The sequence below is a fragment of the Pelmatolapia mariae genome, linkage group LG15 (genome assembly GCF_036321145.2).
Source record: "Pelmatolapia mariae isolate MD_Pm_ZW linkage group LG15, Pm_UMD_F_2, whole genome shotgun sequence".
Classification (NCBI taxonomy): Eukaryota; Metazoa; Chordata; class Actinopteri; order Cichliformes; family Cichlidae; genus Pelmatolapia; species Pelmatolapia mariae.
In genome coordinates this window covers 17,054,156-17,074,031 of record NC_086240.1, presented here as the reverse complement: position 1 = coordinate 17,074,031, position 19,876 = coordinate 17,054,156, and the positions used below count along the sequence as shown (strand labels likewise).

Below are 19,876 nucleotides of genomic sequence, written 5' to 3'. Positions count from 1 at the left end.
AGAACACACAGTTAGGTCTGCAATAACACTAGTCAGGCAGCAATTACAGAAACACCTAATGCATATCACAAGGGTGATGAGCACCTGTTTCAAACAGGCAGTGTGTTAGCATAGACAACAGCAATCTTTAAAAGGTATCTACCAAAAGTTCTGCACCTGAACAAAGTTTGTTCAGCAAAGCTACATTCCTCATGTGAATACTGTAGATTAACAACACCTCTGTCTATAGCTTTGTGTGAGAGTGTATGCACCCTGCATTATGTTTCCATAAGAAGCTGAGGAGGGGGACCAGATGACCTCAATACATGGGATTATTATACGACAGTCCTCTTTCAACAAATAATGCCACAAAACTTAATGTGTTCCACAAACTCAGTCACACAGCAAATGGTGAGCGTGGCATCGTGCAGCAGATTCACTGAGCTGTTATCGCAAGTGCTGACCATCTTCACGGGTGAACAGACGAAGAAGTGAGCGCCACCTGCAGAAATCCAAACTTCATCACCACAAACTCACACTATAATTATATTTACAGAAAAAGTGGTGAAAGTACATTCACAGTACTCCACTTGAGTACCATTTTTAACTACTTTAGTTTCATGGCACAATACTTTTGCCTAAGTACATTTTAGCAGATAACACTATATGTTTTGGCCTATTACAATGATATGACAGCTTTGAAAAGTAAATGAAAACAAAAAGGCACTGCTTTGCCAGTAGTTACCTAACAATGAGCGTGAGTAAAGCCGAAAGGAGTGCGCACAATTGTTGAGTCATTTTTCATGTAAAAATGTCAAACATTCCACAATTGCAGTTCTCAAATGTGAAGATAAGCTGCTTTTTCCTTTTAACAATTTTACTATTTTTCAGATTCACAGAATATTAAGGAATTACTGTGATCACATTTCTCACCGTTTTTGCAACTTTTGCTGGTTGAATGGTTGAAAGAATCACTGAAAAAATCACTAAAATAATATATCCGCTAATAGCTACTTTTGTTGCAGATTTTTTTTTACACTTTCTGAATGCTTATATCACTGAAAAGAACCTACTTAACACCTCCTATGATGCACCTGATGTGGAAGTTTACTGACCCCCTATGTGCACCCTTTGCTCTTTAAAGGCCTTTGACATTTTTATTGATATGGTGTGGGATTTCCTGCCTTTGCCATATTTCTGGTTAGAAGAAGCTCTAAAATTATCCAAACTCTTATGTGTAGCACATCCTACGACCATATCTGCTTTTCTTTTAAATGGCTTATCTATGCATGGCATCTTCAAACACCAAGGGGATTTTTTTTTTAGCTTTCTTGTAATGGCTGTTAAAAAATTGATTCCTGCAGTTTGAAAGTGTCCTCACTCTAGTACTAAAATATACAAGATTTGTTTGGACATAATATATTTGTAGCTCATTATTGCACAAGGAAATTATATCACCCAGTGTTTTATAACAAATCACTTCAGTGCTTGCTATATAAGTCTCTCTTGTTTAGACTAGATTAGTCTTTTTTCTTCAATTAAAATAGTAGGGACAACTCACTGCTGTCATTTCTGTTTATTCATCTGCTTATTCGGTTGAAGATTGTAGAAATAAGTCACAGGAAAGACCAAAAGCCTCAAAAAACAGTAATAGGAAAGGTCAAAAAGGGAATATATAATATATGGCTAAAATCGCCAGCTAAAGGTATAGCTAATAGTAAAAAAAACAAAACAAAAACTATTAGCTAATAGTATAAATAAGCAAACGGAATTGATAACTAAACTTGATAAATCATACACTGCATACAATCATTGGGGTAAACACTTAAAGAAGCTACAGAAGATATATAAAATATGGCTAGGAGTTAAACTGCTTTCTAAAACTGCAAGATAACAGCATAGGTAAATCACTGAAATTGTTATAATTAATACATTTGTGAAATTGTGGAGTGTTGGCTAATATATTAACTGCAAGAAAAAAGGGTCAAACGGTTTTACGTATAAGCTAAACATAACAAATAAATTAAGTAAACTGCTCAATAATGTAAAATGGAAAAGTAGCTAGGATGGGTAAGCCAGTGGTTTCGTGGCGACTTTTACTGAAATGCTGGAGACAACTGAAGACTTTGAAATTTCACTGAAAAATCAAAGTGTTGTATTAGCAAAACAGTTGGTTGAACTTATGACATTCGGTTAACCAAGTGATTTCTCATAGTTTTTGAACGTGATGTGCAACCTGCACCTGTTTTATTAAAACTAAAGTATGAAATGTGTTGAATCTCAAGAAACACTAGTCCAGTGGTATATATGATAGGGAAAATCATGGCCACTCCAAGCCGTAACTTTAGACACACTCCTGTGGTCTGTAAGGCTTATTTAATATAAAAGATTATCTAAAAAGAAAAGACATGATTAGGATATTAGGATGACTGTAGTTTCTGAAAAATGCAATTAAAAACGCTGCAGCCAACACAACAGAAAAATTACAGATTAACAAATCCTTTCTTTCTTTGCACATCCAGTATCCATTGATTCATATTGTTATAAAGCCTTTTGCCTTCATTAAGTCTGTACATTACTCCTTGTAAACATGTTCCATATTTAAGATTCTGCACATCGACGTGAAAGCCACGGTATCATAAAAACATATCAATTATCTAATCTAATAAATGTTCCCAAGATCTCCAGGATATGCATCAATGAACCAATCACGGTAATGCAGGTACAAATAAATTACTTTCCAAAAAACATTCTGAAACTCAAACCAAGGGAACATATTTAGAGCAAATTGCTTGTCAAGAAGATAAATGCGACAGCAGAGAATGAGGGTGCTACTGTTTTGTTTTTTTGTTTTTTTTCGAGAACTTTTGTTGCGGTGTCCACACAAATACACGGACAGACACACACACACGGAAAGGGTGCCAATTATAGTAACTGTGTGATGAGGTTTCTCATACTGAGCCCCATGCTACCTTTGCCTCTAATCCTTTGTTATTAATTATATCTTCAACAAACCTACACAGTTCTTGTGGTGTCAGCACCAAGTATCCATGGCAACAGCCAGTTGGTCCCAGCTCTCAGGGATGCACACACTTCTCCTGCCTGACAAAACCTTGCTTCATTGCAAAGCTACTCCCCTGACAAGATGAATAACTCAACTATATGATCAAATTAAAAAAATATCTTCCGCTGAATGAGCATTCCCCCCCAAAAAAACTCAAATTGGCAGCGATGCTGACAGTAATTCAAGCTCTACAAAATACAGAAAGAGGGACACAAAAAATCTGTAAAAATCTGCTAAGTGTACATTTATTTTACCCATATAAGTCACTTTATATTTAATCTTCACTATCTTTTATAGCCACATTTTTCACTTTTCCTGTTATAGTAACTCTAAAAAATCCTTTACTCCACCTTAGCCTTGACTTAAAACAACATGACATGCTATTTACATTTTGTTCCATAAATGTAAATAGTTTTCTGTTTCTTTATTTTTTTTTAACATCTTTACTGGTTTCAAGGTCTCAGTGAGTGAGAGTGCACAGGTGGAAAAAACTGTGTAAAGACTCATTTGGGTGATGAAGGCCTCAAATGATGCACTAGTTGAGGTTGAAGTTTAGAGTTACAAAGAATCATGTTCAGACATCTGTAACCATTTTCTTAAATCTACTTCTGATAAACAACCTGAGATTGCATTAAGTGATATTTGCATTATACACCATAATCTTCGAGCCACCTGTTGCCATTCTGGGTGATATAAGAACCAGGTTTTGATAAAAGCACCAGATTTTGATATAAGCACTAGGTTTTGAGAAGAAGAAAAAGAAGAAGAAAAATCGTATGGAATCAGCTACACTGTAAAATGTAATATTGTGTTTAATTAAAAATATTAAATAGGCTGAACTCAATTTTTATCAATTTGTTATTAGAACTCAATTTAAATAAGTTACCAGTACTTTTTATGCAAAAATGCTGATAAACGCGATTAATTTGAGTTGTCCTAATTTAGAAAAACTAAGTAAGCTGGAAGTTTTGCTTCTCAGGGCGGAAGGATGAAAGATGTGTTTTGAAAATGCCACGTGACTGCCGTTCTCCTCCCTCCCGGATCAGTCCGCATGTTCATGGCGCCAGCATTTGTTATGGAATATATTGAGCAAACCTGGAGATATTATTGTTGTCATTGCTGTGGATCTTTACTGACTTGGTGAGTAAATGTTTACTCTTATTCAAACTGATTTTGTGGCTTCTCTTAGTTTAGCACCAGGTTTATAATCTTGCTAGCTAGTTAGTGTTAGCCTAGCGTTGCTGCTGCCGCTGGGCTCATGTTACTTAAAAATTAACACCACAGCTTTAAAAACCTTACATAAAACTACGTCGGTGAATTTTTTTGTTGATTGTTTGAAATAAATAAGTGAGATAAGAGCCCAGACAAAATTCTTTGGGAGGTGCAGCCGTTAGGGGTGGGGTGGGTGTGGGTGTGGGGGGTGGATAACAGAGCTCTCCGAAAACGTGGAAGCACTTTTGCAAATATGTGATATTTTGATAAATTAAGTAGATATTTGAGCATTACACAGCTACATTCTCGCCTGAAAATATCTTAAAAGGTTATTTTGTGACCCAGAAAGGGTCTGGTGAAAAAGAGGATCGCATTTGTCGGCCACGGTTGTCGGAGCCTGTGCGTACTTGTAAGCGCGGCAATGGCGGAGGAGCACTGCTGAAAAACGTATTACTTTTTCTGGGTCACAAAATAAACTTTTAAGATATTTTCAGGCAAGAATGTAGCTGTGTGAATTTCAAATGTCTGCTCGATTTATCAAGACATCACATATTTGCAAAAATGCTCCGACGTTTTCGGAGACGTCTATTTTTTCATGCTTTGTGGCAGCTTTAGAACATCTGTGGCATCTATTAATGTCAAATCTAGCCTTTATTTAACAACATAAGCGAACTCTATGTTACAATGATTGCACAGCCATTAAGGATCAAATCAGTTTCTGAAAAATGTTCTGTTTTTTCTCCCTCTGCTTGCTTCTTACTGTCTTTGAGGCTCGGGACCAGCACTCCTGTTGTTGGACAGAAAGACATCAACTCAGTGGTAAGTATTTTGGTTTTCCAATATATTAGCAACTGTCAGTGACATTTATATTAATCAGGCTGAACTTTAATCATACTTTAGATCAGCCTGTCTTACTTATTGTTTTATTTGTGCTTTGGTTTGGGGAAGTTGTTTCTTTACTGATCTTTTCCTGTCTTCTGTTATTAGACTTGAGATATGACTGCACTATGCTGTTGCTGTGACTCCAGTTAATTCTACAAGACATGCTGTGTAAGTAAACAAACAACAACAGTTTGGTCTGCACTTCTTGAAAGATCACATCCCCCAAACTTAGTTTAGAGGGTCTACACTGTATATAGTGAAGTCTGCAAGTTTTCTAACAGCAAAATTTGTTTTGTGCCCAAAATCATTTTGCACATCATTAGAATGAAAGTTATTGCCCATGTTTGCATAGCCCTTTTTAAAATTATTCTTTCATGACAATATTGTGTGTTGCGTGGTGGTCAGGGCTATCCAGACTGACAATTTGGGACATTGAATGTCACCTCTCCGGCGGGGAGGGAGCCTGAGATTGTCTAAATTGGAGTCTGTTTTATACCAAATGCAGAAAAAATGTTTTAAGAAAGCAATTAAGTTCATGTTCCAAAAAATATGATTGTTTGCTTGCAGGACACCAGGAGAGATGAGTCCTCCGTCACAGATGGTGTGGTCAGTGAAGATGGTCGCCTGCAGGTTCAAGCTCATTGCATCTCCAACCCACATCCACTGCGACTGTACTTAAGGGAAGTTAAAGACTTTCTTCTGCACTTACATTTGGATCACCTCGATCCATGATAGTCATTCAGGCAGTAATACCTGGACTGGAAACAAGCCATCCTTAAAATATTACAACATTCCAGCTCCTGTGTTGGAATGAAAAACGAATGTGTTGTTTAAATTAGAGACTGCACTTGTGACAGAACAATAAATATTTTATGTTGATTATATAAATAGTGTAAGTACAAAACAAACTTGTGGTAGGCCTAAACTTATTTTCAGAATAATTACATCTAAGACTTTGTTTCATTGTAAGATTATAACAGTGATGGCAATATCATTTTTATTCAGCAGAACAGTGTCCAGTATGTTGGCTGTTGTACTTTGTTGTGTTTGAAAATAAAAGTTGTGCTCATTTTAACATCATTACAAAAGTGTTGTTAATTATTTTTAATGATATTCATGGTACCACAAATTGTTTTTTCATTTAGTTGAACTTGAAATGTTTGTCAGTAGGTAAACAATTAGTATTGTCAGAAAGTCAGAAATATCAAGTTATTCTTAATACTGCAGACTTGCAATGTATAAGTTGTCCTAACAGTCATCCTAAGTAAGCTTTACTTAGTTTTTTTGAGGCAACGAGTTTCCATAATTTTTTTGAGTTCTGGGAACTAACACGGCTGTGTACATTTTGAGTAGGGTGTACTCAAAATGAGTAAGTTGCCCTAACTTGGTCATCTTACGTAAACTTGATCCAATTTTTTTGAGTTCTGGGAACAAATGAGCTTGTACAGAGTACTCAAAATAAATACGTTGTCCTAACTTAGTCATTTTTAGCTAAGCTTTACTCAATTTTTTTGAGGCAACGAGTTTCCATAATTTTTTTGAGTTCTGGGAACTAATTAGATTTTACAGTGTATAACGTATATATCATATATGTTTGCATGTACCTCCAAATCTAGTTATATCAGTCCATACACGGTATAGATTAAATTTATGTCTGCTCTTCTGTCTTCATTCATCCTCATTATCATCATCATCATCATCATCAACTCACATCATCTAGCGGACTTAAACCTTGAAAATCATCTTTCCTTTTCCCTGTCGTCATTTTTCGCTGCAACCAATTTCAGAATTAATTACACCTTCCCACCACAGACGACCTTTTTTTAATGGCCTGACTGGCTTTTCGGCAGCGAGAGGGTTCACTGTCAGTGTGTATAAAATGTGTTCTTATTTCATATACCACATATTATCTCTGCAATCTCAGTCCAAGAATGGTAAACCTCAGATATTCTAATATATCTGAAGCTGCAGGATATAGTTCATTAACTTCTAATTAGATTTAATGTTCAGTGAGAACACAGTGATTTGCATTTCGCTGTTCTTTCTGCGCTTGGCAGTGATATTTTGGTACCTGGAAATGTGCTGAAAGGGAACTTGGTATTCTAAAAAGAGGACTTATTGTAGGTTTGTAAGGTTCAGCATTTTTATGATGGCATTGGTAGGATGATTTTAAGGCTTTTAATGGGCTTCTCTAAACTATGCGTGTGTTACTATATTTTTTTTTCTCTATACAGCTGAGTCTATATGCAGGAAATGTAACGGCTAACCTAATCTAGTTAAGCTGGAGCGCCCCCTTGTGGCTCCCTCCATCATGCACATCTAAGACGATTGAACATGGAGGGCAGAAATATTCTGTAGCGGCCCTTAAAAGATTTATTTTTGCAAGAAAGTGACTCCTTATGAAAAATTTTAAGGCTGTAAGTCAAACAGGTAACTGGAGATGTGCATTCAAGTGCTGTCGTAATAATCATGGATCAAGGATCAAGTCAGGGAAGAAAATGCCATAGCTTGACTTACACTGGTTTAAAAATGATTTATTAGCAGTAACCAAGACAGTAAAACAAAACAGTCATTTCCGTAAAATACATGTCATCATTTTTTTTGTTTTTCCCATATTCCATCTTGAAACCACAAGAAAGTGGAAGGAAAAACTTTCCAACCTGGAAAACAAGACTATCCCAGAGGCCCTGAATGCAAAGAGGAGCACTTACAGGTAAATAGCACCACCTAGCGGTGGACAAAAATACCTTTAAATGTAAAAGCTCTGCAACCAAAATCCTATTAAACTATAAATACCGAGGTATTATATAGATAATGTGTCATTTTTAAAGCAAATAACCTGTGTGCCAAAAATATGAAATATTAGTATAAACTGCAGTATTACACTAAGTGCCATTAATCTGTTTGTGTGTGAGTCAGTCAGGCCTTCTCAAAAGGCCTCGAGATAAATCAGAAGCATCCTGGCATAAGGAAAGAAAAGAAAAAAGCAGCTCTGTAGCTCTTTTATAGAAAGATGTTGCTCTCACTAGGCAAACTCTGCCTAAACACAACAATCTGAGAGAATCTTTAGTATATTTTTATGTCAAATGAAGAATAAAGCAGGATAAAGCGCCTCCAAATAATTACAGTACATGCAGTTAGGTACTACCCAACACTGTCAAAACACAACAACTGGGGTTTCATCACATCCCTTTATTTATCCAACTACTCGCTGGTAGAAAAGTCAAATGGTGTAGACAAGCTATCATTGTGTTACCACAATGTGAGTACAAAAATGAAAAAGATTGAATATACCAGCATATAAAAACATGTGAGTGTATCTGTGCAACGTCTTCCTGACATTTAGTTATGCAGGCCATTAAGGTAAATATTTATGCAATATAAATTTCATAAATATCTGCAAACATATACAGATGCATACGTAGATGTAGTCAGTCCATCCTAGAAAGTCTAGTTACAGCTTGTTGGCTGACACACAGACACAGCATAAACGGCCTACAGAACAAGATCAAGTTTTGTGGCACTTCAAAAATTAAATGAGTACAGTAACACACAGAAACAGCATCAGCGCTCCTTGTAAGCTGAAGTTATTCTACCTCCTAAAATCCCTTTTAAAATATGAAATGGGTGAGGATTTTGCCAAACACCAAAAATAATGGAATTGGTGATCTGTACCAGTACTTATATATGTATATATCTATTTGTCAAAAACCTCACAGATAAAAGGGATAAACTTTTTTTTTTATAAACGTAATTAAAAAACAGTATAAAACTTATTCTGCAGATCTTTCAAGTGGTAAGCACATATGTTAAAACCAACCAAAAGGTTGCTTTTCCTCGACAGCAGTAAGTGAAAGTAAAGCACCTAGTGTAACTCTGGTGTGAAAATACATTCTCCTGCTCAGCAGTTATACCCTCTCATGAGGAAAATACTTATTGCCAATTCATGAGCAAAATCCTTTAAAAATTAGGATTCCTTTAATGGACATTTTTTTATGAATATAAATATTTAATTGGGAGCAAAAGTAGTGCGAGTGTAATATTATTTTTTTAACCTTTCTTAGGTTATTCCTTTTTTTCAGGCTGCTCGATGAGTTTGCCCTTGTGGTACTTTTGTCCGATTCCATAGGGGACGTGTGCGGATATGGTTCCCAGTTCCGTGGCCCCTTCAATGTGGAACATCTGGTCGTCAAAGAAGATGTGCGGCTTGATCTTCTGAAGCAGGGGCCCTTTAGGAGCCCCCGCCAGGAAGAGAGCCTCGTCGATCTCCAGGCCCCAGCTGCGGAGGGTCTTCAAGACGCGAGCTCCGGAGCTGGCAGCGCTGCGGGCCGTGACCAGGAAGGTTCGGATGGGGCAGTTCAAACGCTCGTTCTTGGCATAGAATTTTCTCTGGAGCTTTCCCAGGGCCTCCAGGAAACACTTTAATGGTCCCTGAAAGAGTCAAAGAATAAAAGTGAATTGAATTTAAAATGAGGACTGTGAAGTTAAAAAGCTGTGTGTGATAGGTTAGGTTTGAAGAGGAAAATCCACTGCAATGTGTTAGCTTTTATTTACATAGAGCCCTCTCTCTTTTAAATCATCTTTCTATTTGATGGATGGTTGCACTCGGTGGAGAACATCACAGTAACTGAAAAACTGCTGCTACTTGTAATCTGGATTGATAATAAAGATAGTATATACACAAGCACAAGCACACACAAGGAAAATAAATGCTTCAGATGATGTGAAACATATTTACAAACTCACAAGGGGGTCCGTAAACCCCACAGATAATTCTCAGAGCGTAATATGCTCATATCAGCAGCTTGCACTGTAATTAATGAGGAGTCTAGTAGGGTGCATTAGTATGCGGTGACAGCCAGTACTGTCTACTGATACTGAGTCAGCTTCTGAAACAACAGTTCACCATGACTGCACAGTGAAACTATCTACAAAAACAAAGAGCAAAACACTTGTTAAAAAGTGTGAATGGCTACACTTATAGTATTTGACTAGTCGCTCAGTTATGCAACAGTAAATACAGGACGACATCCTAATAACATAAGGATCATCAGCTGTTGCCTGGTAATGGCATTGAATTTTTGGGGGGATATGGCGTTCAATTACAAGTAGCATGGAACACCCTCAGCCTTTGGGTGACCACTTTTTATTGCAAGGTAATTGCACAGGTTGCCTGCTGGGAAGCAACCTGTCTCCAACATCTTGCAATGGATCTAAGTCAGTCTGCACCGATGGACAGAATATATATATCTGCAATAGAGGAGGTAGCCATATGCCAACTGGTTGTATTTTGATTATGTTGCCACATCCTGCAGCAACTATGTCAGTATTTGTGGAGGGATTTTTGTTCTGTGAGGTTCTATCTAGATTCTAAATGTAAGGAGTTAATGTAAATTTCTGTGTATGTTGTTACACACCTCTGTAACCACTATTGTCTTTGCAGTGGCAGTGCAAAGTCTTCAGGTGTCGCCTGGGCTGAATTGATCCCACATGGTGAGGTGTGGGTAAACGCATGCCTGAGACAGGTTTGGAGGGGCATGGGCAAAGCCCATCTTCTATTTTATGTAAGCTATAATTATGCACTCTCTCTGTGTCTTTAAACTTTTTGAAAATGCTCACTTCTTGTTTCCTGAAGAACAAAATAAAAAGGAAGAAAAAAGCATCAGTGATGTAGGAGAAGATGGAAACAACCATATGTTACCTGAGCGAGAGGTTTGTTCTCAAAATGTTTCTCGTGCTCAAAGAAAGTGTCCAGGCCATGCTGTTTCACGATGATCTCTGACTCGTCGGAGAAGAGGACAGCGTCACCATCAAACGCCACTCTCAACTGAGTGTCGCTTAGCTCCAGCTCTGTGTCCGGCGTGAACATTGTGGCAGCAGCAATTCCTGATGAAAGGCAAGCGAAGCAAGGATTAAAATCTCTAAACAGTATATAGTATGTACACAACAAATTGAGCCTATCAAGAGCCCTTAATTCACTTTGTTTTAAATAAATGTCATGGTTAACACACAAGCTTATTCTGTGTTCATTTGAATGGTGGGCGGGCTGTAAATCTCATGCTGCCTTCAACCAGCTATTTCTTGCAGTTTAGTATGAAGTCGAGATTTCCCTCTGAAGCGTGAATGAGTCACAAAGTCAACATTGAGGCTTGTAAATATTAGAAGTACTTAAACATCTAGAAGGTGGTGAAGGAAGTCCAAGACTCTGCAAAGTACTGATTAAAATATTAGACCAACATCACTCACCTTCATCTATGGCCTGTATGACTTTGTCTGCACTTTTGGAGAGGTAAAGATTTGTCAGGTAGGCCTTCAGGTAACCAATAGGACTCTTCCCTCCTGTCATGCAGAATCTTTCTATGGTCAAATCTGAAGCAAGGAGAAAAAGCAAGTAAGATGTGCAGAAAAAGAAAGACTTCCTCATTTTAGATGCGCAATTGCTAGACTGATCCAACATCACACTCAACACTCAGACCTCGACGCAGCATACCATAGTGATTAATGCTGTTAATGAGGCGCACTCCCACTTGGGCATGGTTGTTGGTCATTAAGACGATATCAAACAGCTCCTCGTTGTCTGGGTAGAGCTCCCTCAGTCGAGTGTTGACGTTCATCAGCGCCTTAAGAAAGCACAAGAAAACAAACCATGTTATACACCCAAAGCAAGGATATTGCATGTGAGTCCTCAACAGAAGTAACCACTATTCTTTTGGTTAAATCACACTTTTAAAGCAATGCAGAACCAAGTCAGTGCAGCTGGGAGTTGGGAGGATTTTGTGCACCTATCCACGAGGAAGCAGAATGGTTCAAGGGTTAAAGACAATTAACCTTTAGCACTTCATTTGCACTACTTCTCAAAGTCACAGCTTGGTCAGATCTGCACACAGAAAGGTTACGCACATATTTTTAGATTCTGTGGGACACTTTCCCGAGACGTTACTCTGATGTCTGCCATAAAATGTCCATAAATCTTCTGAGGGCTCACAGCGAGACAGGTCATCACGATTTCACATTTTCTCCAGTATCAAAGCAACTGAATGATAGTTGACTGTATATCATTTGGTATATTTTTAATGGAGCTAATTAGCTAAAAATGGGAATAAATATAATCTTTATAGAGCGATGATTGGTTGGTGATACATAGCAAATGGGTGCACCGGCAGTGCTGCCAGCAATGACTTAATAGATTAATTCCTAGCTGGCTTGACCTTTACTATAGATCATTCACCACATTCTTGTCTGTCTTTACTTTTAACTACCTAGTGAAAAAAGAAAAGAACTTCCTACAACATTATAATTCTTGATGCCATGAATAGGTTTTTCCCCCCTTGATCTTCATCCTTCAGCTGCTCCCTTTAGGTGTTGGCAAAGTGGATCATTCACCTTCATCTCACCCTATCCCTAGCCACCTCCTCTTTCACGCCAGCTCTTTCACACTGCATCCAGGAACCTTCTCCGAGGTCCTCCTCCTACCATTTTATTAGTGCCATCATCTGAAAATCATAGCAGGTATTACTACCATCTTGTAAACCCTCCCTTTCACTCTCGCTGCCATCCTTCTGTCTCAAATCACCCCTGACACTCGTCTCCACTCACTCCACCCTGCCTGCACTCTTTTGCACCTCTCTTGTGAACTGTCTGTTGATTTGGATGGTTCAGACTCGTCTACCTTCACTACCTCTCCTCCTTACAGCTTCACTCTCACACTTATTCACACACATGTATTCTGTCTTGCTTCTGCATACTTTCATTCCTCTTCTCTCCAGTGCATAACTCCACCTCTCCAGACTCTCTTTGACCTGTTCCCTACTCCCACTACATCACAATGCTGTCTGCAAACATCATAGTCCATGGAGACTCCTGGCTGACCTCTTCTGTCAACTTATCCATCAACAGCAGATCTCTGATGTAGTCCCACCCTCACCTTGAACCCATCTGACACCTACATCTAAAATACCCTCTAGGTAGAGTAGACTTTCTGGGCAGCATGCATATGAGAAATTACTATTACAAAAGTCACATTTTTTTATTTCATGCTGTGGGCACTACCAGTATATTTTCATCCGTATGTTATTAACCGACAGTCAACTGTTGGAATAGAAAGTATATATGTATTAATGATGATAGGGCCCTTTGTATATTATTGCACAAAAACACACTGTGCTGATAATTTGTTATGTAAAATGACTTCAACCTAATACATTAACCTTGCATTTAGTACCATATTCATTAATGTTGTAATGCTCTGTGTTTGGACAGTTTGGCCGTTATGAATAGCAGGAGTGGCTGTGGTACCAGCTGTGCCAGCAAAGTTGAAGCACTCATTATGAACCACAGGGACAGTGACAGTCAAACGAGAAAACCAGAACTGTTTTAAAATAACTCTCTGTGAGACAATGAACCTGATAAACCTGTGCAAACATCAGCTCTCAGCACCTGTCATGCTTTACAGGAGGTAAGAGCACAACTTCTCGGTTTTCTTTGTTGAAAAATATTTGATTTCCTAGCTTGTACCATGTCATTGTAACAAGTAGTGAAACCGGTTTTAAAGCAATGAAGAAGTTAAATATTAAGCAATTGGTGCGGTGTTAGGTATTTCTCTTATTTTAGCCATGTTTGCTCTGGCAGTGACAACAGCCAAACACTTGCATTTACACCACCTCCTCTTAGGTGTAGGGGTAGATATGCAGCCCCTTGTTAGCTATTACTGTTTATCAATAAGTATTCCCTGCTTTAACTATGTGATCACAGACAGTTGTAAAAGTGAATGAACACTTCTGAGGGGACACGCCCTGCACAGACTTGCAGCAGGTTTGCCAGTACAGGAGCCCAGGCCTACCTTGACGAAGGGAAAAGCAGGTCCTGGTTTTAGGGGCTCGTTTTCATGTTCCTGCTGGAAAGCGACATACTTCTCTAAGCCCTCTTCCTCAAAGATCTTCCTCTCGGCCTTCATGTTGAAGAGAGTGCGAGAGGAGACGGCGATGGTGACTGCATTCTTGGGTTTGGGCTGGGGGTGCATGAACAAGGAGAAAAAAGAAATGCAAGACATGTTCAGGGGTTTGTTACCCAAACATCTCTTCGTGAAAGTATATAACACAGCAAACATGCTAACGAAAAGGAAAATAACACTCACAGGTCTGGGTTTGTTAGATTTGAGGTTGTCGTAAGCAGCCTTAGCCGCTGCCCAGTCTTGTTCCTCGGCGCTCTCTTCACTCGACCCTTTATCATTGGGCTTAATTTCACTCATCTTTTCTTTTAGCTTATAAATGTCTATAAACAAAACTTTAATAAACCTGATTAAGGGAAGCCTGCCGCAACTCCAAAACTTTGCGGAAATGTAAAGTAAGGGGAAGCCTAATGGGCGTAACTTCCCGTAGTGACGTCAGCAGTGTGGGGTAACACTTGATTGAACGACGAGGAGAAATCTGACCTGGCGTTGTTTAATGCGAACTGTTTAGTTGGAGTTAATTGAAATGGCGACCCTACATATGACATTTACTACATTTAAGATATTTGTATTCCGTTTTAGTTTGCTTTACTGAACTGGAGCTATCTAAGCCACTTTAATAGACTATATTATATTCAGATACCATTTTATCATTAAAATTATTAAAATCTGCTTTTGAGCGCCCTTATTTTTATTTTTTTTATTTTTATGTTCTATTTTGTGGTTTTCATTTCTTTTGTGTGTTTCTTTTTACTTCTGCAATATTTTATTTTATTGAGCTCACAGGCAATATTAGATCCACTTGCTTTTATTGCTTTCGTAACTGTCTTAATCCTTCATGTCAGAGATTCAACACAGTGCTAGAAACATTCTTTAGACATGTTCATACTGGCATGAAAGCCTTATGCGGTTGCTGCAATTTGTCAGCTGCACATTCATGATGTGAATCTATGGGTCCAAAACACCCCGAAGGTGCACTGTTGGATTGAGATGTGGTGCGTGTGAAGGCCATTTGAGTGTAGTGAGACAGCATGCTGTCCTGCTGGAAGCAGCCATGAGAAGATGGGTACACTGTAGTCGTAAAGGGAAGGACAAAAAAAAAAAAAAGTAAAGGGAAGGACATAGTCAGCAACAATACTTGGACAGGCTGTGGTGTTTAAACAAGGCTCAGTTGGTACTAAGGTGCCCAAATGTTCCAAGAAAACACCCCCACATAATTAGACTACCAGCAGCCTGAATCATTGATACAATATGATAGATCCATGCGTTCATATTATTTTAAGCCAAATTCTGACCCTACCACCTGAATGTCGCAGCAGAAATCAAGACTCATCAGACCAGGCAATGTTTTTCCAAACTTTTTGTTATCTAATATCTAATCAGTCTCTGTGAATTGTACACTCAGAAAAATAAAGGTGCCAACTGGAACCAAAAGTGGTTCTTTAGACTGATGTCATAGAAGAACCTTTCAAACAATGGTTCTTTGAAGAACCATTTCTTTCAGTGGTTCATTGAAGAACCTTTAAAAGTGCCCCAAAGAACCATCAAGAAATGGTTCTTTGGGGCACCTTTAATGGTTTTTCAAAGAACCTTTTTTAAAATGGTTCTTTAAAGAACCATTTTAAAAAAGGTCCTTCAAAGGTCCTTCAAATGGTTTCAAAATAAAACGTATCATAAATTGAATTTGAGTAGGAAAAAATAAATACAAGCACAGCATAGACATATATTAATGGTTTATTGTCATTTCTTAGTATACCAAAAGACAAAAAGGCATTTTAACCCTCAGCACAACATCACTAATACATGTCACATATTAGTCATTTAAACAGTAATAATTAAATATATTTGCTATACTATAAATAAATATACATAAATACTATATCTACAGATAACACAACAATTAATACATGTATTGTTTAATTAATAAAACATCAGAAAGTGATAAAACACATTAGAAATAGCAATAGCTTCATAACAGACCAATAAATCAACACATTTTCATCAGCAGATGTTTGCATGTTCAGTAAAAATATTTCAACAACAAGTTTATGATTAAAATGATCAATGAAGTTCAGCCTTACGTTATGTAAGGTAAGTTTCATGTTGGACTCATGGTCCTTTGTTAGTCCAGTTTAGGACAATGTCTCTGACATATGTATCATATCAAATATATGTCATATCAAAACAACCCCACACCTGCAGTTGTTTCAGTTTTTCACAGGTGTTTCCTGTCAGCTGGTCAACCTCACTCAGGTGGACATCCATACCTTACTTCCGGTTGAGTGAACGCTGGCGCGACTTGCTGCCGCTACTCACCGCCATCTCTGTCGCTCGGATTCCTGTCCTGTTCCTGTTTCTGCGGCCCACCGGTGTCTCTGTCTCTGTCCGGCTGTTCCTGTCCGTGATGTGGCCTCTCAGGATCTATGCACTGTCTGTGTGGGTCTGGATTAGGGCTGGGTATCGTCACTGATTTCTAGAATCGATTCAATTCCGATTCACAAGGTCCCGAATCGATTCGATCCCCGATTCGATTCGATTCGATTCAATATAATTCAATTTGAATCTGGGAAATTTTGACAGTCAGAAATATTATAATTCAGATCAGTACATTTACATATTTTTGGATCTATAAAAAGGAAGCTGACACACGCAAGACTTTATCAAAGGTGTGAGCGTCACAGCAGATGCTTTTGTGTCAAAGTAGCTGAAGATAAAACACAGAAAAACATGAAGGTGGTTTTCCTGGCCTGGGATTTTATAAAAAATATTCTGCAGTACATCAAAAACGAAAGAAAACCATTAATCAACATATGAACGTTACCTCTGGCGTTACAGCGGTTTTAATAGAGGCACGGCTAAGCGTTTTGCATTTTGCATAATTTTAAAAAGTTTAAATTTGTTCAGTATTGAACGGCAGAAATTAGGTTTTGTTTTCGGAAGTATGTAAAACGAAAAAAAAAACAGCGGCCGACAGCGCTGTAAACAACGGTAGACCTGTGCCTAACAAGCAAGCGAATAATGCAGAAAACAGATTTTTAGACGGGAAACTGTTCATGAAGTACAGAGAGAGAGAGAGAGAGAGAGAGAGAGAGAGAGAGAGCTGTGCATGAAGTGTGATTTTATCATGGTGGAAGCAAAACAGTAAAAGTCAGAGTGAATTCATGACGATGTTTATGTGAAGCGTAGTTTGGATCTTCTTTTGCTGCTGGTTCGGTCAATATTGTTTGGAGAGAGATAAAACTAACAGCTTTAGAATCGGCGCAAAAAGGGCGTAAACACAAAGCGCAGACCTGCCGACAGATCAGAATCAGGGAGCTGTCAGCTTTCAGCTCCGACTGTGTCCGTGCCGTCAGGTGAGAAAGGCGACATCCCACTGATTCTGATCCGCGGGTCCGCACTGTGTGTTTACGTCTTTGTGCAGAATTCGTGTCTCATTTACTGTCTTAGCTGTTTGGTGGTTGTTGAAATTTTGTGAGGTTTCACCTGAGATTCTGGCATTTCAGGCAAAATAAATTTATATTAAAAAATCGATTCAGGATTTTAATGAATCGATTTCACGTTATCCAAGCCAGAATCGATTTTAATCGATAAATCGATTATAAAAACCCACCCCTAGTCTGGATCTTTATGTCATCGATCTACCAACTGGGCACTGGGCTCCATCAGTATACAGCTGATGAGCTCCTCCGGCTCCGCTTCTCCCTGGCTGCATTTCATCTTTACACGGACATTGCCTTCCTCCCTCGCCAAAAGTACGTCCATCGGGGCTCCCATCGGGATTTCCATCAGGATAATTCCAAGCCAATTCAGTCCTTCTGGTCCACCTCTGGTCGCTCTCAACGGAACCCCGGCAGGTCCGTTGACCACAATGTTTTGGCTAACCTGCCTAGGTCGGCCAACACTCTCATCCAGTCTGACAGTACTTCCGTCAACTTCGGTCTACTTAATATCCGTTCGCTTACGAACAAAGGACATCTCATCCAGGATCTCCTAACAGACCGTAAGTTTGACTTTTTCTGCTTGACTGAGACATGGCAACAGCCCAATGACTTTATCCTGCTTTGATAGCTTCAGCCTTAAACAATACATAAACTTCCCTACCCACACTAAGGGCCATAATTTGGACCTAGTCTGTTGTTCTGGACTTACCCCCTCCAACTGCACAGCTGACGAGCTGCTAATTTCGGATCATCTACTTCTCTCCTTTAATGTTCACATGACTTTCTCTATAATTAACAATCCTCGTATTATTTCTTTCCGGAATATCAAGAATATAAATCTTGATATCCTTTCTTCTGCTCTCTCTAGCTGCTTGTCTCCTAACAATTTAGCTATCCAAGACGATCTAGTATTTTATTATAATCATAGCCTCAGTAGTATTCTGAATTCTCTTGCTCTTGTACACACCCGAACTCCGACTATTGAAAGCTAAAGGTCGACGGCTTGAACGTCTTTATAATAAAACTGGCCTTACTATTCATAAGGATATGTTTAATAACCATGTTCTGTTTTATCAGGAATGTATCAGTCAAACCAAATCTGCCTATTATTCTACCATTGTCTGTTCAAGTGAGAACTCCACCAAGACCCTATTCCCATTATTCAACTCCTTTAACAGGCCACCTGATTCTCTGCCCGCTCATCTCTATTCATCTAACTTCTGCGACTCTCTATTGCTATTCTTCACTGAAAAAATTCATAAAATACACCTAGATTTGGTCCCTAATGCCCAATGTAGCTCCTCTGTCTTAATTCCACCCCCTTCTCACTTCCTCTGTTTTTCAACTTCCGTCTTTAACTGATATTGCTGATCTCATCCACAAATCAAAGCATTCTACCTGTCAGCTTGATCCTATCCTCACTGTCCTTGTCAAACCCTGTTTACCCCCTCTCCTTCCCCTCATATCTGCTATTATTCACTCTTCACTCACCACTGGAACTGTTCCTGCTTCTTTCAAAGTTGCCGCCATCACCCCAATCCTGAAAAAAACAGGTCTAGATCCCAACAACTTTAACAATTTTCGCCCTATCTCCAATCTACCATTCCTTTCAAAAATTCTTGAAAAAATTGTTGCTTCACAAGTTCATCTACACCTAACTGATAATAACCTTTACGAACAGTTCCAGTCTGGTTTCCGTCCTCTGCATAGCACCGAAACTGCTCTTATAAAAATAACAAACGATCTTCTTATGGCAGCTGATTCTGGTCTCCTCTCCATACTTATTCTCTTTGATCTAATCAAATCAAATCAAATCAAATCACTTTTATTGTCACATCACATGTGCAGGTACACTGGTACAGTACATGTGAGTGAAATTCTTGTGTGCGAGCTTCACAAGCAACAGAGTTGTGCAAAATACAATAATGTAAAACAAGCAAAATATAAAAATGGCTAATCTAAAAAGTAATAAATATATGTACAATATGTAAAGGTATATACATTACTGAATGTGTATACTAAATATGTTTTTCTACGTGTGTGTGTTTGAGTGTGTATATAGTATGTATATACATGTTTTACAAATGAAATAAAGTAAACAATAAAATAAGATATATAAAATATACAGAGGTTGGTATGTGCAAAACAGTGGTATTTATATACAGTATGGAGTGCATAATGTTGAAGTTCCAGTAGTGAGGGTGAGGTGTCTATGAAGTGTTCAGCAGTCTGATGGCCTGATGGAAAAAGCTGTCTCTCAGTCTGCTGGTACGGGACCGGATGCTGCAGAACCTCTTTCCTGATGGTAGTAGTCTGAACAGTTTATGGCTGGGGTGACTGGAGTCCTTGATG

General features: G+C 38.5%; 1 protein-coding gene across 1 annotated transcript; it reads right to left on the bottom strand.

Annotated features, from left to right (window-relative positions):
- Window positions 1-7,661: 7,661 nt before the first annotated feature.
- Window positions 7,662-14,473, bottom strand: nt5c1bb (5'-nucleotidase, cytosolic IB b). Its single transcript, XM_063495216.1, has 6 exons — window positions 14,271-14,473; window positions 13,977-14,144; window positions 11,628-11,757; window positions 11,384-11,506; window positions 10,839-11,023; window positions 7,662-9,568 (listed from the first exon to the last, which is right to left on the bottom strand). Exons 1-6 carry the CDS (start codon window positions 14,382-14,384, stop codon window positions 9,203-9,205), a joined length of 1,086 nt encoding a protein of 361 aa, XP_063351286.1. The 5' UTR covers window positions 14,385-14,473; the 3' UTR covers window positions 7,662-9,202.
- Between the last annotated feature and the right edge of the window lie 5,403 nt (window positions 14,474-19,876).

Coding starts and splice junctions, on each gene's coding strand:
- nt5c1bb (XM_063495216.1), bottom strand. CDS start 14,384: ATGAGTGAAATTAAGCCCAATGATAAAGGGTCGAGTGAAGAGAGCGCC. Junction 11,758..13,976: donor CTGCTTTTCCCTTCGTCAAG/GTAGGCCTGGGC, acceptor TGCTTTCTTAAG/GCGCTGATGAACGTCAACAC. Junction 9,569..10,838: donor AGAACAAACCTCTCGCTCAG/GTAACATATGGT, acceptor TGACTCTTTCAG/GGACCATTAAAGTGTTTCCT.